This window comes from Tupaia chinensis, unplaced genomic scaffold (genome assembly GCF_000334495.1).
Source record: "Tupaia chinensis unplaced genomic scaffold, TupChi_1.0 Scaffold144529_1, whole genome shotgun sequence".
NCBI lineage: Eukaryota > Metazoa > Chordata > Mammalia > Scandentia > Tupaiidae > Tupaia > Tupaia belangeri.
The window spans coordinates 1,345,666-1,362,703 of NW_006204388.1; the positions used below are offsets into that span (position 1 = coordinate 1,345,666).

Consider the following 17,038-nt stretch of genomic DNA (forward strand, 5'->3'; position numbering starts at 1 on the left):
AGTGTCTCCAAAAGTCACATACCCCACCTGCAGTCAGATATCCCACCTGCTGGACAACCTGCTGGAAAGTTACTTATCTGAGGTCTCTTGGACCAAGAATGTAATTAATTCCCTCTGGATCAATGGATCAATCTGGAACTGAACCTTCTGAGGAAGATCATGAAAAGACCACCCAGGGCCACTGGTAGTAAGCACTGAGCGTCAGGAATTCCAGTATATAACCTGTGACATAGAGGCCTTGAAGGTTTTTCTAAAGTATCTAATGACTCATCATCATCAGCGCGTGGAAAGGTAAAACACCTATTGTGTGTCAAACTCTACAGTAAGAATTGAGAAACCAAGAGAAACAAGGTGTTTCCTTTACTCTAGATAACAAGGCAGGAGCTAAAGACTATAACCATTTACTAAACATAATAATCTCCAGCAAATGCAATTGGACAAATTACTGCTAGAGTTGAGAGGAAGGAGAAATCTCTGTGAACTGAGGCCTCATGAAAGAGAGACGTACAGTCTTACTGAGCTCCAATACACGTATTGCCACCAACATTCTTCCTTTCCCTGCACACCACCAGCAAATCCAATGACTGAGCTGGCTGTCTTCTATCTCACTTCAGACCAATGGGAAGAAAATCTTAATAGTGGTCTGAGTAAACAGTTATCCTCTTTATCACTCTAATGAAGCTTTATACATAAACATACATAAACATCCTCCTTAAAGTGTTCAGCTCTGTCAAGCTCTTAATTCTTTTTGGGGGGGATTAGTTTTTTGTTTTGTTTTGTTTGCTATAGGGTGCATGCACTCACCTGAAAGACAGAGAGAGACAGAAAGAAAGTGAGAAACCACCCCAGGTGGGACGGCCACGTCGCAATCCCTTCTCCTCCATTCTCCTCTCGGGATCTTGGGCACGCACGCATACGTGCCCGGCATGAGTTTAACTGGGTCTGGGACTCAAACCGTAGTCGACTACATGGAAGTCTGGCAACATAGCCATTTTGTCAACTGCTGGTCTCAAGGCTCTTAATTCTTTATAAGAGACTGCACATGTTAAAATAAATACTTAGACCTCAGAGATTCGGGGATGAATCCTACTGGCTGTGTGACCTTGTAAGTTACCTATCCTTTGTGTCTATTTCCTTACCTGAAATAATAGTAGATAGCATCTATTGCATGCTTGTCATTGAAGTGGGTACTCTGTTAGGTAATTTGTGTGCATTCATTTTTTGAATATAACACCTGCCTCAAAATCTGTCACAGGCCTCAAGTGAAGGAACATATATAAAGGACTTACAAGTACATGGAATTACAATTATAATCATAGTAGTAGTTAACCTACATTGAGTACTTAGTTTGAACCAAGGCATTAGCCTACAGATTTTTTTCTCATGTTCTCACAACCATCCTAAGAGCTAGGTACAGTGTCATCCACGTTTTACATGGGAAGAAATTGAGATTTAGAGAATAAATAACTTCTCTAAGGTCACAAGCTAATATTTGAGAGGTGGGGAGATTAGCCTAGTCCACGTCAGCGTCACTTCCTCCCTCCCTGATTGCAATGCTGCACTAGTTGCAGCAGAGCTGGGGACACAGAACCAAGGGTGACAGAACAGACGAGCCCTGACCTAAATTCACTCATCCACTGGCATCACCGTTACAGCCATAGCCGGAGTGTCTGAGGGCCAAGCAACTTTAAACCAAATCCCTAAATAAATCAGGAGAGGTCTATTTTTAAAGTAATATGCATTTCATTACTATGAAAAATAAAGCCATTTCGTATCCTGAGTGTGCCCTCTTGTGCATCCAGACTTCACTAGCAGGCATTTTCTGGGAAGACTAACAAAAAGCTGTCTTGGTAATCTGAATGAATTCAAATCATTATTTGGGTATCACCATTTTTTTTTTTTTTTTAGCTTTGTGAGATTACCCCAACTCTCCCTCTAACTGTCAACCATTATGAGAAAGCAGAAAATATGCCTACATTTTGGTAATCCTTGACATTTGTCAACATAATGCTTCATGGACCTCAACAGTTCATAAATGTCTCTGCAAATTAAAACACAGAAGCATACCGTGTGCACTTAGTACAGTTGGAAATGACCAGGGAGTGCACTCTCTACCGCTGCAATGATCATAATGCATGGCCACGGCAACAGACATAAAGGCAAGATAGAGTTCTGGAATGCTTGGTGGAACAGGCAATCAATAAGTGATAAACATCATTTTAATCATTAACCCCTTTTTATAGACGAAAACAATTGAAGCTTAATGGTTAAGTAATTGGTAGAAGTGGGGCTCAAATTCAGATCCAGGCTACCTTACCTCTCTGCATTGTTTTGGATGCAAAGCTTCAAGAATGAGGTCACTAGTATATTCCCGTGTGGCATTTAAGTACCTCAGCTAAGCTTTCAGGATCTTTGTTTCCTAGTCAGTAAAATAAGCTGTTGGACTTCACAATCTTGTTTTGATTCCTGTTCTAATATTCTCTTGTGCTTTGATAAAGATAGACAAATTGGGGGTGTGGTAGTTAAGAGGCTGGACGCCCACGTGGCTGAGCACAGTTCGAGTCCCAGACCTGGCGGCTTGCTTTCTCACTTTCTCTTTCTCTTTCTCTCTCTCATCAAATTAAAAATAATAATAATAAGTAAAATAAAATGAATTATTCTCTTTAAAAATAGACAAATTGAGTCAGATAATGAAAGTCCTAGAAACCAAGTTAGAGTTTGGATTCATCTTGTAGACAAGTTGGAGCCATTAAAGGTTTACCCCACAGAGAAAAGAAAATATGTAGACTTGACATTATCTGCTAGGCTCTTCTCTGACAATAAAGGGCCTGAAGGAGTTTCACCAGAGGCATTCTCTGTTTTCTAAGGAACCTTGAAAACAGCTATTCCAAAAGTCTCCAAGAACCCTTCCGAGGCACTGTGTTGGGTAGCACTGTGGCCCAGGGTCAGAGGTCAGAGATCCTAGAATGCAATTACTACTGGAATCCCATTAAAGCAGAACAGGGAAGGAGGCAAGGCCATAGCTCACTGATAAGCAGGTCCACATGAGATTTTTATCAAGGTCTCCACCCCAATTGGGTTAGAGTCCACTGTGATTAGTAGTTAGTGCCATGCTATTCTTATTAAATATGCAAATTATCCCCCATTTTATCCTACTACTCTTTTAATCATTAAGGCTAACACCAAATTAAAAACACTTGAGAAAAATAAAAATATACTTACGGAAGCTCAGCAAGACTTTCATATCCTCCCAAGCTCTCAGCTAGAGTAAATAACTGTAATAAAGAAAACATGAATTTAGATAGTCCAGTAAAATAAAAATACTAAAATCTAAAAGTAAATGATTTAATGAAATGGCCTGGCCACAGGGGAAGGCAATTGTGGTAATTATGAATAAACTAAATATTAGGCAAGAAATTCAGAGAAAACATGAAAATAGAGTCTAAAACAGTAACTTCACAAATTAGACATATTTAAACTTTTAAAACATTAAAAGATTGACTCTCCTGGGACCAGCAGTTGGCGTAATGACTACCTCGCTGGACTCCCATGTAGTCGACCACGGTTCGAGTCCCAGACCCGGTGGGTTAAACTCACGTAGGGGAACATGTACGTGCGTGTCCAAGATCCCGAAAGAAGAATAGAAGAGAAGAGATTGTGGCATGGCCCTCCCCTCGCCCCCTGGGGTGGAGGGCGGTGATGTCTCACTTTCTGTTTCTCTGTCTCTCTCTGTCTTTCTGGCGAGTGCACATGACCTATAGCAAAAACCTCTCAAAAAAAAAAAAAAAAAATTGACTCTCCTATATCTTTCTACTAGCCTATACTTAAGTAAGATTTACCATGAGCTCTAAAACCTTGAAATAATTACATTTGAGACCTAGTTCAGTGTTCACCCTTTAAACAAAAAAATCTCTAAATGTCTACAAAGTTATACACACTTATTTATTAATATGTATCACTCATTAAATTAATATATTCATGTAACTCTACCAGAATAGGAAAAACTCAGTTTTTGTATTTAGTGTTATGGTGTAACAAAATTTTACACATTCTATAAATTAGTCTCAAAATATATTAGACATATATTATTATCTTACTGAATTTCTAGGTGAGCAAATCTGTGACACCAAGGGGTTCTTAACTAATCTTTCAGCATTTTATTCATTAGATTTACAGCATTTAAACCTCAAAGTCTACTTACTGCATGAGGTCAAGGTAAGCCCAGTGTTCAGAGTAACAGAGACTTCTTACCCAGGGCCTCTCTGAGCCTGTGCCTTTATGGCCATTAGACAAAGGCCTCCCCTTCCCTCGCTCTTAGCCATATGCAGCCTGAGAGGCACAGGTTTTGGAAAGCATGTAGTTCAGAAGAGCCTTTATACAGTCCACAAACTGTACACTACCTTGAGGTTTCACATATTAGTTCATCTTTACAAGGGTTCACTTTTAAACAAATTTGAAAACCAATGCATTAGAACATTCTGTCCCTCTCGAATTGATCATAGTATGTGGAGAGGTAAGTAAATGAACATAGTCAAATGCCTGCTATCTGCCATTGTTGTTTGAATCATTTTTACCCAATTCCATGATAAAGACATTTACAGGGATGACCTACAGATTAAAAAATATATATTTTTTCGGTACCAGCAGTTAACATAATGGCTATGTCACTGGACTCCCATTTAGTCGACTGCGGTTCGAGTCCCGGACCCGGTGGCTTAAACTGACGCTGGGCACGTGTGCATGTGTGTCCAAGATCCCGAGAGGAGAATGGAGGAGAAGGGATTGTGGCGTGGCCATCCCCCGGGGGGGTGATTTCTCGCTTTCTGTCTCTCTGTCTCTCTCTGTCTTTCTGGCGAGTGCACGCACCCTATAGCAAAAACCTCTCAAATATATATATATTTTTTTATTTTTATATTTTTTAATATTTTTATATATATATATAAATTTAATATAAATATTTATATAAATATATATATTTTTTCTGTGTTGGGAGGAAGTGAGAGATAAACAAGATCATAATGGGATACTTTAGAAACCTATTCTGAAACTTTACCTTCAGGTTCTTGAGGAAAGTCTCAGCATGCTGAAGAGTGCCCTTAATATAAAAGGTGACCATCCCTGGGCAACCAGTGCACTGACGCTTTGCCAACTCATGCTGAGGATGAGAAGGCAGCCCTGTAATTGTAAGATACAATCAAAGTTGTTTTAGAGGCAACCATGTAATTTCAGAGGAAAAAAATTTCAGTCCACTTACAGAAACTGCAAATAGGCCTAATAATGAGATTTACGTTACGTTCACGTCAGGCTCCTCAGCTGTGTACTGATGTATCTTTTCTACTCTCTCCATGCTCCTGCCACACCAGCTTGCTTTACATGAGTGGCACTGCACTTCATTTCATCATATGCTTTCATATGCTGCCGCCCTGCCCTGGTCTCCATTTGCTCACTAGATCCACCTGTAATTTCTTGTGGAATATCTGCCCTCTTCACCAGACTGGCTCCATCCATGACAGCAAATTCATTTTATTTTTTTTTTAATAACTGGATCCCAGTTCCTAGTACAAAACCTGGTCTGTAACTGATAATTAGTGACCTTTGTCAAATGAATTTGAAATGACTTGTTTAGGTCCTTTTAACAAATGATACTCACTCTTCAGGGCACAGCTCAAAACTCTTCTTTGCTCCTTCCCAAATACACAGCAGTCAACAGCTTTTTACCTAGACTACCTACAGGGCATTTCATCTCATATATATTTCTGCCTTTGTTCATCTAAGTTCCTTGAGGCCAGGGACTTCCCATAATTCTTTTGTATAACAGAGACTCACGTCTAGATACCACAAAAGAACAATAATAGTAATAATAATAATAATAAATTAAAAGGCCAAAACAAAACAAAAACTAGAAAACCTATTCATTTAAGACTACTCTAGCTGTTTAAAAGACTGATAAAATAAATTCTAAGAGTAACATGGAAGTCTACTAACTCCACAAGAGCATTTCTAGATGCTGGAAGAGTTGAAGAAAATCAAAAAGGAAGTGAAAGAGCCTCAGGGGAATTTTGGTGCATAAGTATCAAATCTCAGCATTGGACAAACCTCTATCAGATCAAAGTTACTAGTAAGGTTAAATAGCAGACTGACAAGGTTATAAACAAATCAACCGAAAAGTTTAAATTTGCAGGCTTGGAATATGTATGCAAGACCTTCAATCTAAAGATGGTCACAGGAAAATCTAATAAATAAAACCAGCTTTCTATTATCAAAGCATCCACTAGACTATCAACGAGACCAGGTGAAAGTCCACGTCCAGCTTCTTTCTACCAGACCCACCACAGAGCCTGTCAAACAGTAGTGATTAACAACAAGTGAACATAAAAATATAGGAAAGCACCTAGCTTACAAATGTTATGTAAACAGGATGCTCTTAAATTCCTACTGTAGAAACATCTCTTAGAAATTAAGTTCAGGGGCCAGCAAGTGGTGTAGCAGTTAAGGCACTGGACTCCCACATGGCCAACCAAGGTTTGAGTCCAGACCCAGTGGCTTCAAAATCATGCTGGGCACGTGTGCATGTGTGCCCAAAATCCTGAGAGGAGAATGGAAAAGAAGAGACTGTGGCATGGTCATCACCCCCAGGGGATGATTTCTTAACTTTCCCTCTCTCAGTCTCTCTCTGTGTTTCCAACGAGTACACATGCCCCATAAGCAAAAATCTCTCAAAAAAAGAAAAAAAAAAGAAAGAAATCGAGTTCACATACCGGGATAAATAACCTTTTCTACCCGAGGATTAGATTCCAAGAACTGAGCAACTGCCATTCCATTTTTGAAATGTTTTTCCATTCTAATTTGTAGAGTCTTCAGACCTCGATTGCAGAGGTAACAGTCAACAGGAGACGGAACTGCTCCCAGAGCTGCAAAATGAACACATCCTGGGTTAGTTTGAGGTTGCAGTGAGGCCCAGAAAACTCTCTGATCTCTCTTTTTTATTATAGTGACTCAAAGCCTAGCTACAAAGCTCAATATTTGAACTTTAGAGGGTAAATGAATACATCAAATCAGAAGCATGAGAATGAAGCAGAAAATATGCTTAGAGAAATGTGCTTTAAGATGAAAGGAGAAATGAATACCCTGAAAAACTAAGTAAAGACACAATGATAACAGTGTTTCACATATGAAGAAAAATAATCCCTTCTGGGATTTTAATGACCCACTACACATAGTTTAACCTTGTATTTCTTTGAAAAATTATTATAATGTGAAGACTAAAAGAGCAATTCAACCCCTATTAATACGGAATATTCTATCAACAGTCAATTTAGCCTTTGTCTACAGATGCCTGTGATTTCACATGCCTCCAGGATACACAACTCATTTCTACATTTTATAAATGAAAGGACATTTATCAAGCAATAAGTACTGGTTTCCCTCCTCAGCATCCCTTTTTATTATTTTAATACTTATTTTCTAGAAGGGCATTTTTAGTTTAATGTGTGTTTGTATCTTAACAGTCAGTTAAAGCTTAATCCATATTTGAGACAAACTAAGCAATAAAAACAGGAAATAGTATTTAGACATCTGTTGAAAAATGTAAGTTTATACCTTAAATGCCATTTAAAATGAATAGCCATTCCAGGTACAGAATATAAAAGCCATCATTTAAAATGCTTTAAAAAAAAAAAAAAAAGAAAGAAACTCAACATATATAAGTGTTAAAGCCAAAATTCCCTTGAGCTTTACCAAATTATGATTAAAATTCACACAAACATAAAAATAACAAAACTTGGACCAGCAGATGGCATAGTGGTTATGTTGCTGGACTCCCACATGACTGACAACGGTTCAAGTCCCAGACCAGGGCACTTGAAACTCACTCAGGGCACATGCTCGTGCATGCCCAAAATCCTGAGAGGAGAATGGAGAAGGGATTACAGCATTGCCATCCCACCCGGGGGGATAATTTTTCACTTTCTATACACTTACACTATAGCAAAAATCTCTTTTAAAAAATGGATAAAATAATGAAATTTATTGTTTACATCATGCTGTAAAGCCTTGACATTCTATAACAGTATTTTAGTTTAGTTTAGTTCAGTTTAGTTTTTTTTTGCCAAAGGGCACATGAGCTTCCTGGAAAGAAACAGAGAAAGAGAACGGGTAAATGATAAAGCCCCCCCACACACGCTGGGCATGGTCACAATGCAATCCCTTGTCCTCCATTTCTCCCTCATTTTGGGATTTGGGGCACACACACACACATGCACTCAGCATGTTTCTGAAGACACCAGGTCTGGATTCAAACTGCCCAGCCAGCCATTTGGGATCCAGATACTCCAACCACCATGCCAATGGCTGACCCAGTAATATTTTTATAACTCAATTTTTTTTCTACTTTTTCTACCTTCCTCTAAAAATCAGAATTTTTATCCTATTTCTCATTTTTTCCTAAATTATGAGAATGCTATCACTTCAAGGGCTAGCAGGTGGCATGGTGGTTAAGGCATTGGACTCCTATACGACCTACCACAGTTTGAGTCCCAGACCTTGTGACTTGCTTTCTCACTTTCTCTCTCTTATGTGATGAGTGCATATCCTCTATAGTGAATTTTTAAAAAATAATAATAAATAATATTACATAAATAATTCTTTAAAAAATGCCACCATTTCACAACATTTAGTAAAAATACAAATATCAAATGTCACTAATTGCTTAACAGGGAATAAGGACTTGTTAATACTTACAATTTTGCAAGAAACGAAGCCTGTTATGTAGGCTTTCAGAATTAACAGACACTAAGCCCATTACAACATCACTATGGCCTAAAACAAAGCAAAACATTTAAGTTAAAAACAATTTACATTTATTCTTCATTTTATAATTTCCAAAACTTGCCTTTCACTTGAAAGGACTCTAAGGGAACAAGCCGTCTTAAATAAGTTTAAGTACATGGTACCAAATTTGACAGCAGTAAAAGCTATACTTAATAAAACAGAAGTCATATAAAAACTAAATATTTCTTTTTAAGCTGTCAACAGGATAAAAGAATAACTTTTCATAGTAAGTTTTTAACCTTCTCATAAGCATGAGCATAGGTTTGTTTACTATAAATGAAATCCTATATTTAATCAAAGTATAATTTTTTACATAAGTCACACACAAAAAAATACTTCAATGACAGTAGAAGAAAAGAGACCACAATATCAACCCTATGCTATTTTTACTAATCCATGGAAAAGAACCTTAAAAGTGCAGACTTTGCATATCTTACCATTCATGTATTTTGTTGCAGAATACATACAAATATCAGCTCCCAGAGCCAAAGGCCTCTGAAGGAATCAAAAGGTAGTGTTTTTTTTTTTTTTAATTTCTAATAAGAAATCATTTTAAAATACATTTTATTACATGTCTATTTAGAATTGTACATTCCACTCCTATTTCCTTTTTTAAATCTTTTTTTAATAAAGCAAATAATTACAGACTTGTTTTTTTTTATAGAGTGTGCGTGCCCAAGAGAGAGAGAAAGAAGCAACCTTAACAGGGTCTCATCACATCATGACTCCCTTTTCCCAGTTCTCCAGCAGATCAGGATCCTGGGCACCTGCATGTGTGCCCAGTGTACTTTCATGCCAACCTAGAACTCCGAACCTACTTGTGGCTTTCAGTAGTGCAATTATTGCTTCCAGTAGTAATCTATGGACTGCACTACAAGGCTGGGCCCCATTCCCATTCTAACTCATAGTCATTTTGCAAAAATATGTGCCTCTTAAAATGTCTCAGGATCTCTGATTCTACCTTGCCTTTCCCTCAACCAAATAAAAATATGACAGGTGGAACCCAGAATCTAAACTGAAACACAAGTTCTGTGGAAATAACAGATAAATCCAAGTCAACAAGTCTCCTGAACTTGTTTCTCTGTACTGGTTACTGACTAGCTCCTAAACACACTACCTACAGCAGAGACACTGACATTTTATGACTCATTAAAATATATAATAGTTGACATAAATATGCAGCAATTTTTATATCAAGTAAGTATAAACTGCTTAGATTTTTTAATCATTAAAACCTTCTGATGAATGCTGTGATGATTCACACTTGGTTTAAAAACTAAATATTTCTTTTTAAGCTGTCAACAGGATAAAAGAATAACTTTTCATAGTAAGTTTTTAACCTTCTCATAAGCATGAGCATAGGTTTGTTTACTATAAATGAAATCCTATATTTAATCAAAGTATAATTTTTTACATAAGTCACACACAAAAAAATACTTCAATGACAGTAGAAGAAAAGAGACCACAATATCAACCCTATGCTATTTTTACTAATCCATGGAAAAGAACCTTAAAAGTGCAGACTTTGCATATCTTACCATTCATGTATTTTGTTGCAGAATACATACAAATATCAGCTCCCAGAGCCAAAGGCCTCTGAAGGAAACAAAAGGTAGTGGTTTTTTTTTTTAATTTCTAATAAGAAATCATTTTAAAATACATTTTATTACATGTCTATTTAGAATTGTACATTCCACTCCTATTTCCTTTTTTAAATCTTTTTTTAATAAAGCAAATAATTACAGACTTGTTTTTTTTTATAGAGTGTGCGTGCCCAAGAGAGAGAGAAAGAAGCAACCTTAACAGGGTCTCATCACATCATGACTCCCTTTTCCCAGTTCTCCAGCAGATCAGGATCCTGGGCACCTGCATGTGTGCCCAGTGTACTTTCATGCCAACCTAGAACTCCGAACCTACTTGTGGCTTTCGGTAGTGCAATTATTGCTTCCAGTAGTAATCTATGGACTGCACTACAAGGCTGGGCCCCATTCCCATTCTAACTCATAGTCATTTTGCAAAAATATGTGCCTCTTAAAATGTCTCAGGATCTCTGATTCTACCTTGCCTTTCCCTCAACCAAATAAAAATATGACAGGTGGAACCCAGAATCTAAACTGAAACACAAGTTCTGTGGAAATAACAGATAAATCCAAGTCAACAAGTCTCCTGAACTTGTTTCTCTGTACTGGTTACTGACTAGCTCCTAAACACACTACCTACAGCAGAGACACTGACATTTTATGACTCATTAAAATATATAATAGTTGACATAAATATGCAGCAATTTTTATATCAAGTAAGTATAAACTGCTTAGATTTTTTAATCATTAAAACCTTCTGATGAATGCTGTGATGATTCACACTTGGTTTGTTACGATCTCGACTTCTAATTTTTCTTTTATTATACCAGTTTTGCCAAGTGTGAAGTCACTTATAAAAAAGGTTTTTTGGATTGTTTTCTCTCATTTAGTTTTCCTGCAAATTAATCCTTTAGTACAATGCCTGTTTACAGTGAGAGTTAGAGTCATAATGTACTTATCTAGTAATCAATATATTATCAATACATTTTCATATACATTTTCTTTCAAATAAAAGTGTGTGTGTATGTTGACATCACTAGAGTAGTTTAGCCACTAAAAGGAATTAGTGTAGGGGCTATGGGACTTTTTCATTCAAGGAATTTCAAAAATAAAATATTTTAAGTAAGGCATTGCCCAAAGTACTCTCTACATATGTGTTTGCTCATCTCTAAGAGTGGTGGGATCAAAGAAGATGACATCTAAGGTTTCTTTTAGTGCCTACATTCCATAAACTCTATGGCCAAAAAAGAAAAAATAAAAACCATTAACTACTATCTGTTGACCTCATTATGTGCCAAGAACCATGCTAAATACTTTATATAACTGAGTAAAGCACTGTAGAAAATAATTTACCTAACTCAATAATATCAAAACATGTTATAGCTTTTGCTGTACAGATGAAAAGAAACTAAGAAAAACAGGATAGATCACTCAGATTAAAAGCCTGGTAGAGCCAGGACTCATACCAAGGCTGGCTGATTCCAGAGGCATTAATCTGAAACTCTGTACTGGTATGTCCATTTTGCCTTTTCTTAGACTTACTGAAGATCTAATAAATGAAAGATAGAAAAGAAAGAGAATGTATTCAGTTTGGGTAAGGGTAAAACAATGATAAGATCTTTTCAGGAGATCTGCTTTGTGGAACCAATACACGTGGCTGCCTAAGGATGATGTAGTTATGATTAATTCAATTGGAATAAATACAAACAGAAATGAAGGAAATTCTAATCCTCGTCATGAGAAATTTGATGTGGGCTTCAGAAAGGTAGAAAAACTGGACCTATTTTAGTGACAGTAACAGGAGAAGGAAGGCCAGGCCTGATGAGTAACCTGGGCAGGTCTAGACTAAAACATTCATGCAATCTTTTGGGGAATACATAGGACTCATTATGACTCAGCTAAAGAAACCCTATGGTGTGTTAACTGGCGTAATGTAAGTAGCATATGGGTTAAGGAGATGGGGTAAGGAATCTAAGACTGAAAATCACGCAGGACTAATAGAGGGTGACAGAAGATTTTCACATGAAAACAGGTTGTTTTACCTGGTATAAGAAACAACCAAAGATGTAATGAGTCAGAGGTAGAAGCTATGAAGCTAGTTGAATGCAATGTAGCCAGGAAGCATGTTTCAGGAAAGGAAAATAAAACATAGGGGTTCCTTCAACTAAAAGGGAGGAAGGTGAAGAAAAGGTTTAAGCAAACTGCTAGAGAGCTGACCAGTCACATGGAGGCAGCAGCCTGAGTCAACTTCAAAACAGAAGTGGGTAAATGTAAACAACTGAACCTGTAAACCTCTGTCTAATTGAAAAGCTGGAAAAACGAGCTGGGTTTCAAGAATTCTGCAGAATAAAGGCAAACTACAGGAAGTACACTAGGCAGGAAGTATAAGCAGGAAGAGAGGAGCAAAGGGAAGGTAACTCTTAACAAGGAAAGGAAACAGAGTTAGGCTACTCACAGGAAAGAGAGGGAGCAGATGTGGGGGAGAGGCAGATGACAAGTCAATTATAAAGAAATCCCAACATGATCTACAAAAGGAATAAAACAGAAAAGAAGAACTCAGGGAAGAAAAATAAAGAAAAGAAATGGAATCTGTATGGAGGATTAAACTGGGGAGGAAATAAATGTAGAACGGTAGACAGGAAAAGATTGTCCAAAGGGAGCTGCTGTGGTCCAAGGGTTTGCCTCCAAAATTCCCACACTGAAGCCTAATTCCCAATGCGATGGTATTGGAGGTGGGCTTGGAAGGTGATAAGGTTGTGGGGGCAAAGCTCTCATGAAAGGGGTTAGCGTCCTTAGAAAAGAGGCCCCATAGAGTTGCTGTCTCTTCCATGTGAGGACCCAGTGAGAAAGTACTGCCTGTAAACTAGAAAGCGTGCCCTCACCAGATACCAACTGTAATCTGCTGATGCCTTGATCTTGAACTTTCCAGCCTCTAGAACTGTGAGACACAAATTTCTGTTTATAAGACACCCAGTTTATGGTATTTTGTAATAGCAATCCAAACAGAACAAGATAGAAGAACTCTAAATATGATTGTAATGTAAAACAAATGAAGTAGAAATTCATAGTACACCCAAGTTAAAGATACAAAGGGCAGGTATAGTCTATGGGGTACTGAAGGAAGGAAAGCTAGAAAGAAAAAAGAGAAATGGCAAAACAACATGTGTGACAGATACTGAAATGTCGTTGTGTATAGCTTTTACTTAGAAGGTTAGCTGGGTAAAAAAAAGAAAAAAGGTGTGTGTTGTGTGTGTGTGTATGTGTATGTATAAACCATATAAAAATACATATAAAATACAAAGTGTATTTTATCATCTTGTACATATAAAAATACTAGATGTGTAACTGAAAAATAACATGACCAATCTGCAATCAACACACAAACATCTAAGTCCCTCCTATTTGTAGGACTCTGGCAGATACAATCACATCATGCCATGTCTTCGGAGAGTTTATATGTCCTTAGAAAACCAGAAAGTTTTCATCGAGATGACATTTAAAGACTACAAAGCACCATGCAATAATCAACATAAGTTTGAAATGACATTAATAACAGTAGAAATGGTCCAAACTTAATTATTCATCTAAGCAACAATTATGATTAGATTTCATGAATTTGATTATGATTTTAATGTAAATAAGTACTTCCTTTTCTCATTACAGATCTCTGTGTGGTCTACTAATCATATAAAAAACAAAATGTATTTTCATTTACCTGGAAATACGCTGACATAAAAGTGTTATCCACAACCAAAATAATGTCTCCATGCTTATGGACAGTATGTGCACAGGCTTCGATGTCAATCATCTTCAATTTAGGGTTTGTGGGGGTTTCGATCCAAACAAGCTAAAATAATTCAGTAAATAGCAATAGTCTGTAAGAATATACTTCACAAACACACGTCATATCTGTCACAACTTGAGAGGCTACCTTATACAATGAAAATGCCCAAATGATGAAGTTGGAAGGTTCAAATCTGAATTCTAGCCTCTTTTACAATTTTCTGAAAGGTGAAAGGTTAAGTTATCCTCTATACTCCTCAAATTCTTTATCTATATATTGTGGTCGGTACAATTGATCCTACAGAGTTATTGTAAGGATCAAGAGAAATAATGTTTCTATAAGCAGAAAGTGCTAACGTTAATTATTTCAAGTGTTTTCCATAAAAACAAGTATGTATTCTAAAGACATAGGTCAGTGTTTGAAATTTAATTCTTGAAGATAAATAGGAGACATTGAGTAAGGGTTTTCATTAGGAGATTATTCCTATAATAACAAAAATATACTTAATATTAAATTAAGAAATGCCAAATGCTTTAGAAACTATAAATAAGTACTTAGGACTTAAAGGGCATGGGCCTTATAATGAAGGAGAGACGTGATGTTCAAAAGAGAAAGGTTGATTATACTTCATTAGAGACAGTAAGATATACCTGTATAGCCCAAAACTTAACACAATCCAGGCACATAGTGAAAAGACCAAAGAAAAGGGAAAAACTCTATTTGTTAAAGTGTCATTGTACTGCATTACATTATCTACAGCTTTCTTTGGAAAAAAGACTCATTTTTTTTATTGTCTACATAAATAGGTAAGAGATCTGGTTTAATATTTTTCCTAGTATAGTTGTACTGTAGAAAAGATAAGGTGGTTAAAATAATGGATACTACAAAAATCTTGAATTATTTAAAGACTCCATAAAAAAATCCCTGGGTAAAAATATATAATTTTCATTGAAAAAAAATTGTTTTAATTTAAATAAGTAAATAACTACAATAGGAATATTGAAAACAGACAAAACTGAAAACTAGTTGAGTTACCTTGGTTTCTGGGATATTTTACATCAAATGATATACCACAATGTAGATTTTACCTCAAATGATGAGAATCTGATATTTTGCAGGGGCATGTATTCACTTCAGTCCATGAAGAGAGACAATATATAAAGTTCTGTTGACAAGACTTAATACACTCAAAATCTGCTTTCCTCCCTTAGAAGGACCCAGGCAGTTATTTTAATAAGTTGTTTTTTTTCTCTCAAGCAAGATAAAAAACAAGCTCCTTTGAAAACAAACCTTAACCACCAAAAGCTCATCCATGTGTTCGGCAGCAAAATAATTATTTCTGTGAGAAAAGATTTTGATCTTTTAGCATTCGCTGCAACATAATTTGGGTACGATTCTAACCTTTTCATCATTAACAAAAAGTTGGAAAAGGCTGACTTATAAAAGACACTGGTCCTTCTTTTACTCATGCAGAATTTAAATGAGGTCCCAAGAAAGAATATCACATATGCCATTCACTCAGGCACAAAACACCTTCCGGTGGCATACAGGCTTCCCAGGACTGCGGGTCAAGATTGCCTGTGGCCCTTCTCTAAGTCTATTGTTTGCAGCAGTGTCCCTCAGAACCCTGAAAAAGCCGCTGTGCTTGGGTTTGGGGGCTTAGCGGGCTTCCTTTTCTATAACCCAATCTCTGCAATGCCTTTTTATTACCAAAACGAACTTAATAACAAGAACGGTGTCCTCTTGTGTAGACATTTCTAAAAATGATTACCATGCACTCAGAAACAGTACTAAGTATTTCACACATATTATCTCATTTAATTCTCACAACCACTTAACTATAAAGTAGGTACGATTATCCTCGTTTTACAAATGAAGAAACTAAAACTTTGTTTAAATCATTTGCCCAAAAATAATATACCAGCTACTAAACAGAATCTGAATTTGAATTCTACTACAGAAACTTGATGTTTCCAGTGACTTCTACTAAAATTTGTTGTTCATATTTAAATTACATTCTCTAAAAAATAGAAATATTGAAAACAGACAAAACTGAAAACTAGCTGAGTTACCTTGGTTTCTGGTGTAATTGCTGCCTCTAGCAACTTGATTTTGGAACAATCAACAAAAGAAATCTTTAATCCAAATTCAGCAGCCACCTGCCTGAAGTACCTGTTAGTACCTGAGGCAGAAGAGAATCAGATAACATTGGAAAGAATATTGTGTTAAGAAATGTTTACTTCTTTTAAGTACAATCACCTTAAAAATATAAGGAACTCTTGACTATCAATAAAAATGCAACTAAAAACAATTCTAGTTTGGTTAAATAGTCTGACTATCCCATACCATAAAGAATAAATAAAGCTTGGACTTTAAAGGTTCAAGAGTCAAATAAAACATATTTGATATCCATCACAAGTGACATGAAACAAAATGTTTCTCAAAACACCCGCTCTCTACTCTTCAAACGTTGAGAAGCATACTCCCTGAAACAGCAATTTCTTTTTTTGATAATTTCATCCTAGTACTCAAATCTAAAATAAATGAGCCAATGTCAATGCAATATTCAAACTAAATTTTCAACCTCATTGTACCTCAGTAATAGAAAAGAATTGATTACTTCCTCAATCTTTTTATGTGGTTTTGAAAGCTTTAACAGATAAAATGAGAATGTAAATCACACTACTACGTTTTGTTTTATTTTTTTTTGGAGAGGTTTTTGCTATAAGGCACGTGCGCTCGCCAGACAGACAGAGACAGAGAGACAGAAAGCAAGAAATCACCCCTCAGGGGGGATGGTCACGCTGCAATCCCTTCTCCTCCATTCTCTTCTCGGGATCTTGGG

General features: G+C 36.6%; 1 protein-coding gene across 1 annotated transcript in view; it reads right to left on the reverse strand.

The window, feature by feature from the left end:
• CTH (cystathionine gamma-lyase) overlaps positions 1-17,038 on the reverse strand; it is a 24,914-nt gene that overhangs the window by 969 nt on the left and 6,907 nt on the right. The window contains exons 4-10 of the mRNA XM_006167134.3: positions 16,266-16,375; positions 14,125-14,256; positions 10,368-10,425; positions 8,740-8,817; positions 6,759-6,911; positions 5,054-5,175; positions 3,223-3,275 (exon numbers count right to left, since the gene is read on the reverse strand). Coding sequence (XP_006167196.1) covers positions 3,223-3,275; positions 5,054-5,175; positions 6,759-6,911; positions 8,740-8,817; positions 10,368-10,425; positions 14,125-14,256; positions 16,266-16,375 — 706 coding nt within the window. The remainder of the gene's footprint in view (positions 1-3,222; positions 3,276-5,053; positions 5,176-6,758; positions 6,912-8,739; positions 8,818-10,367; positions 10,426-14,124; positions 14,257-16,265; positions 16,376-17,038) is intronic.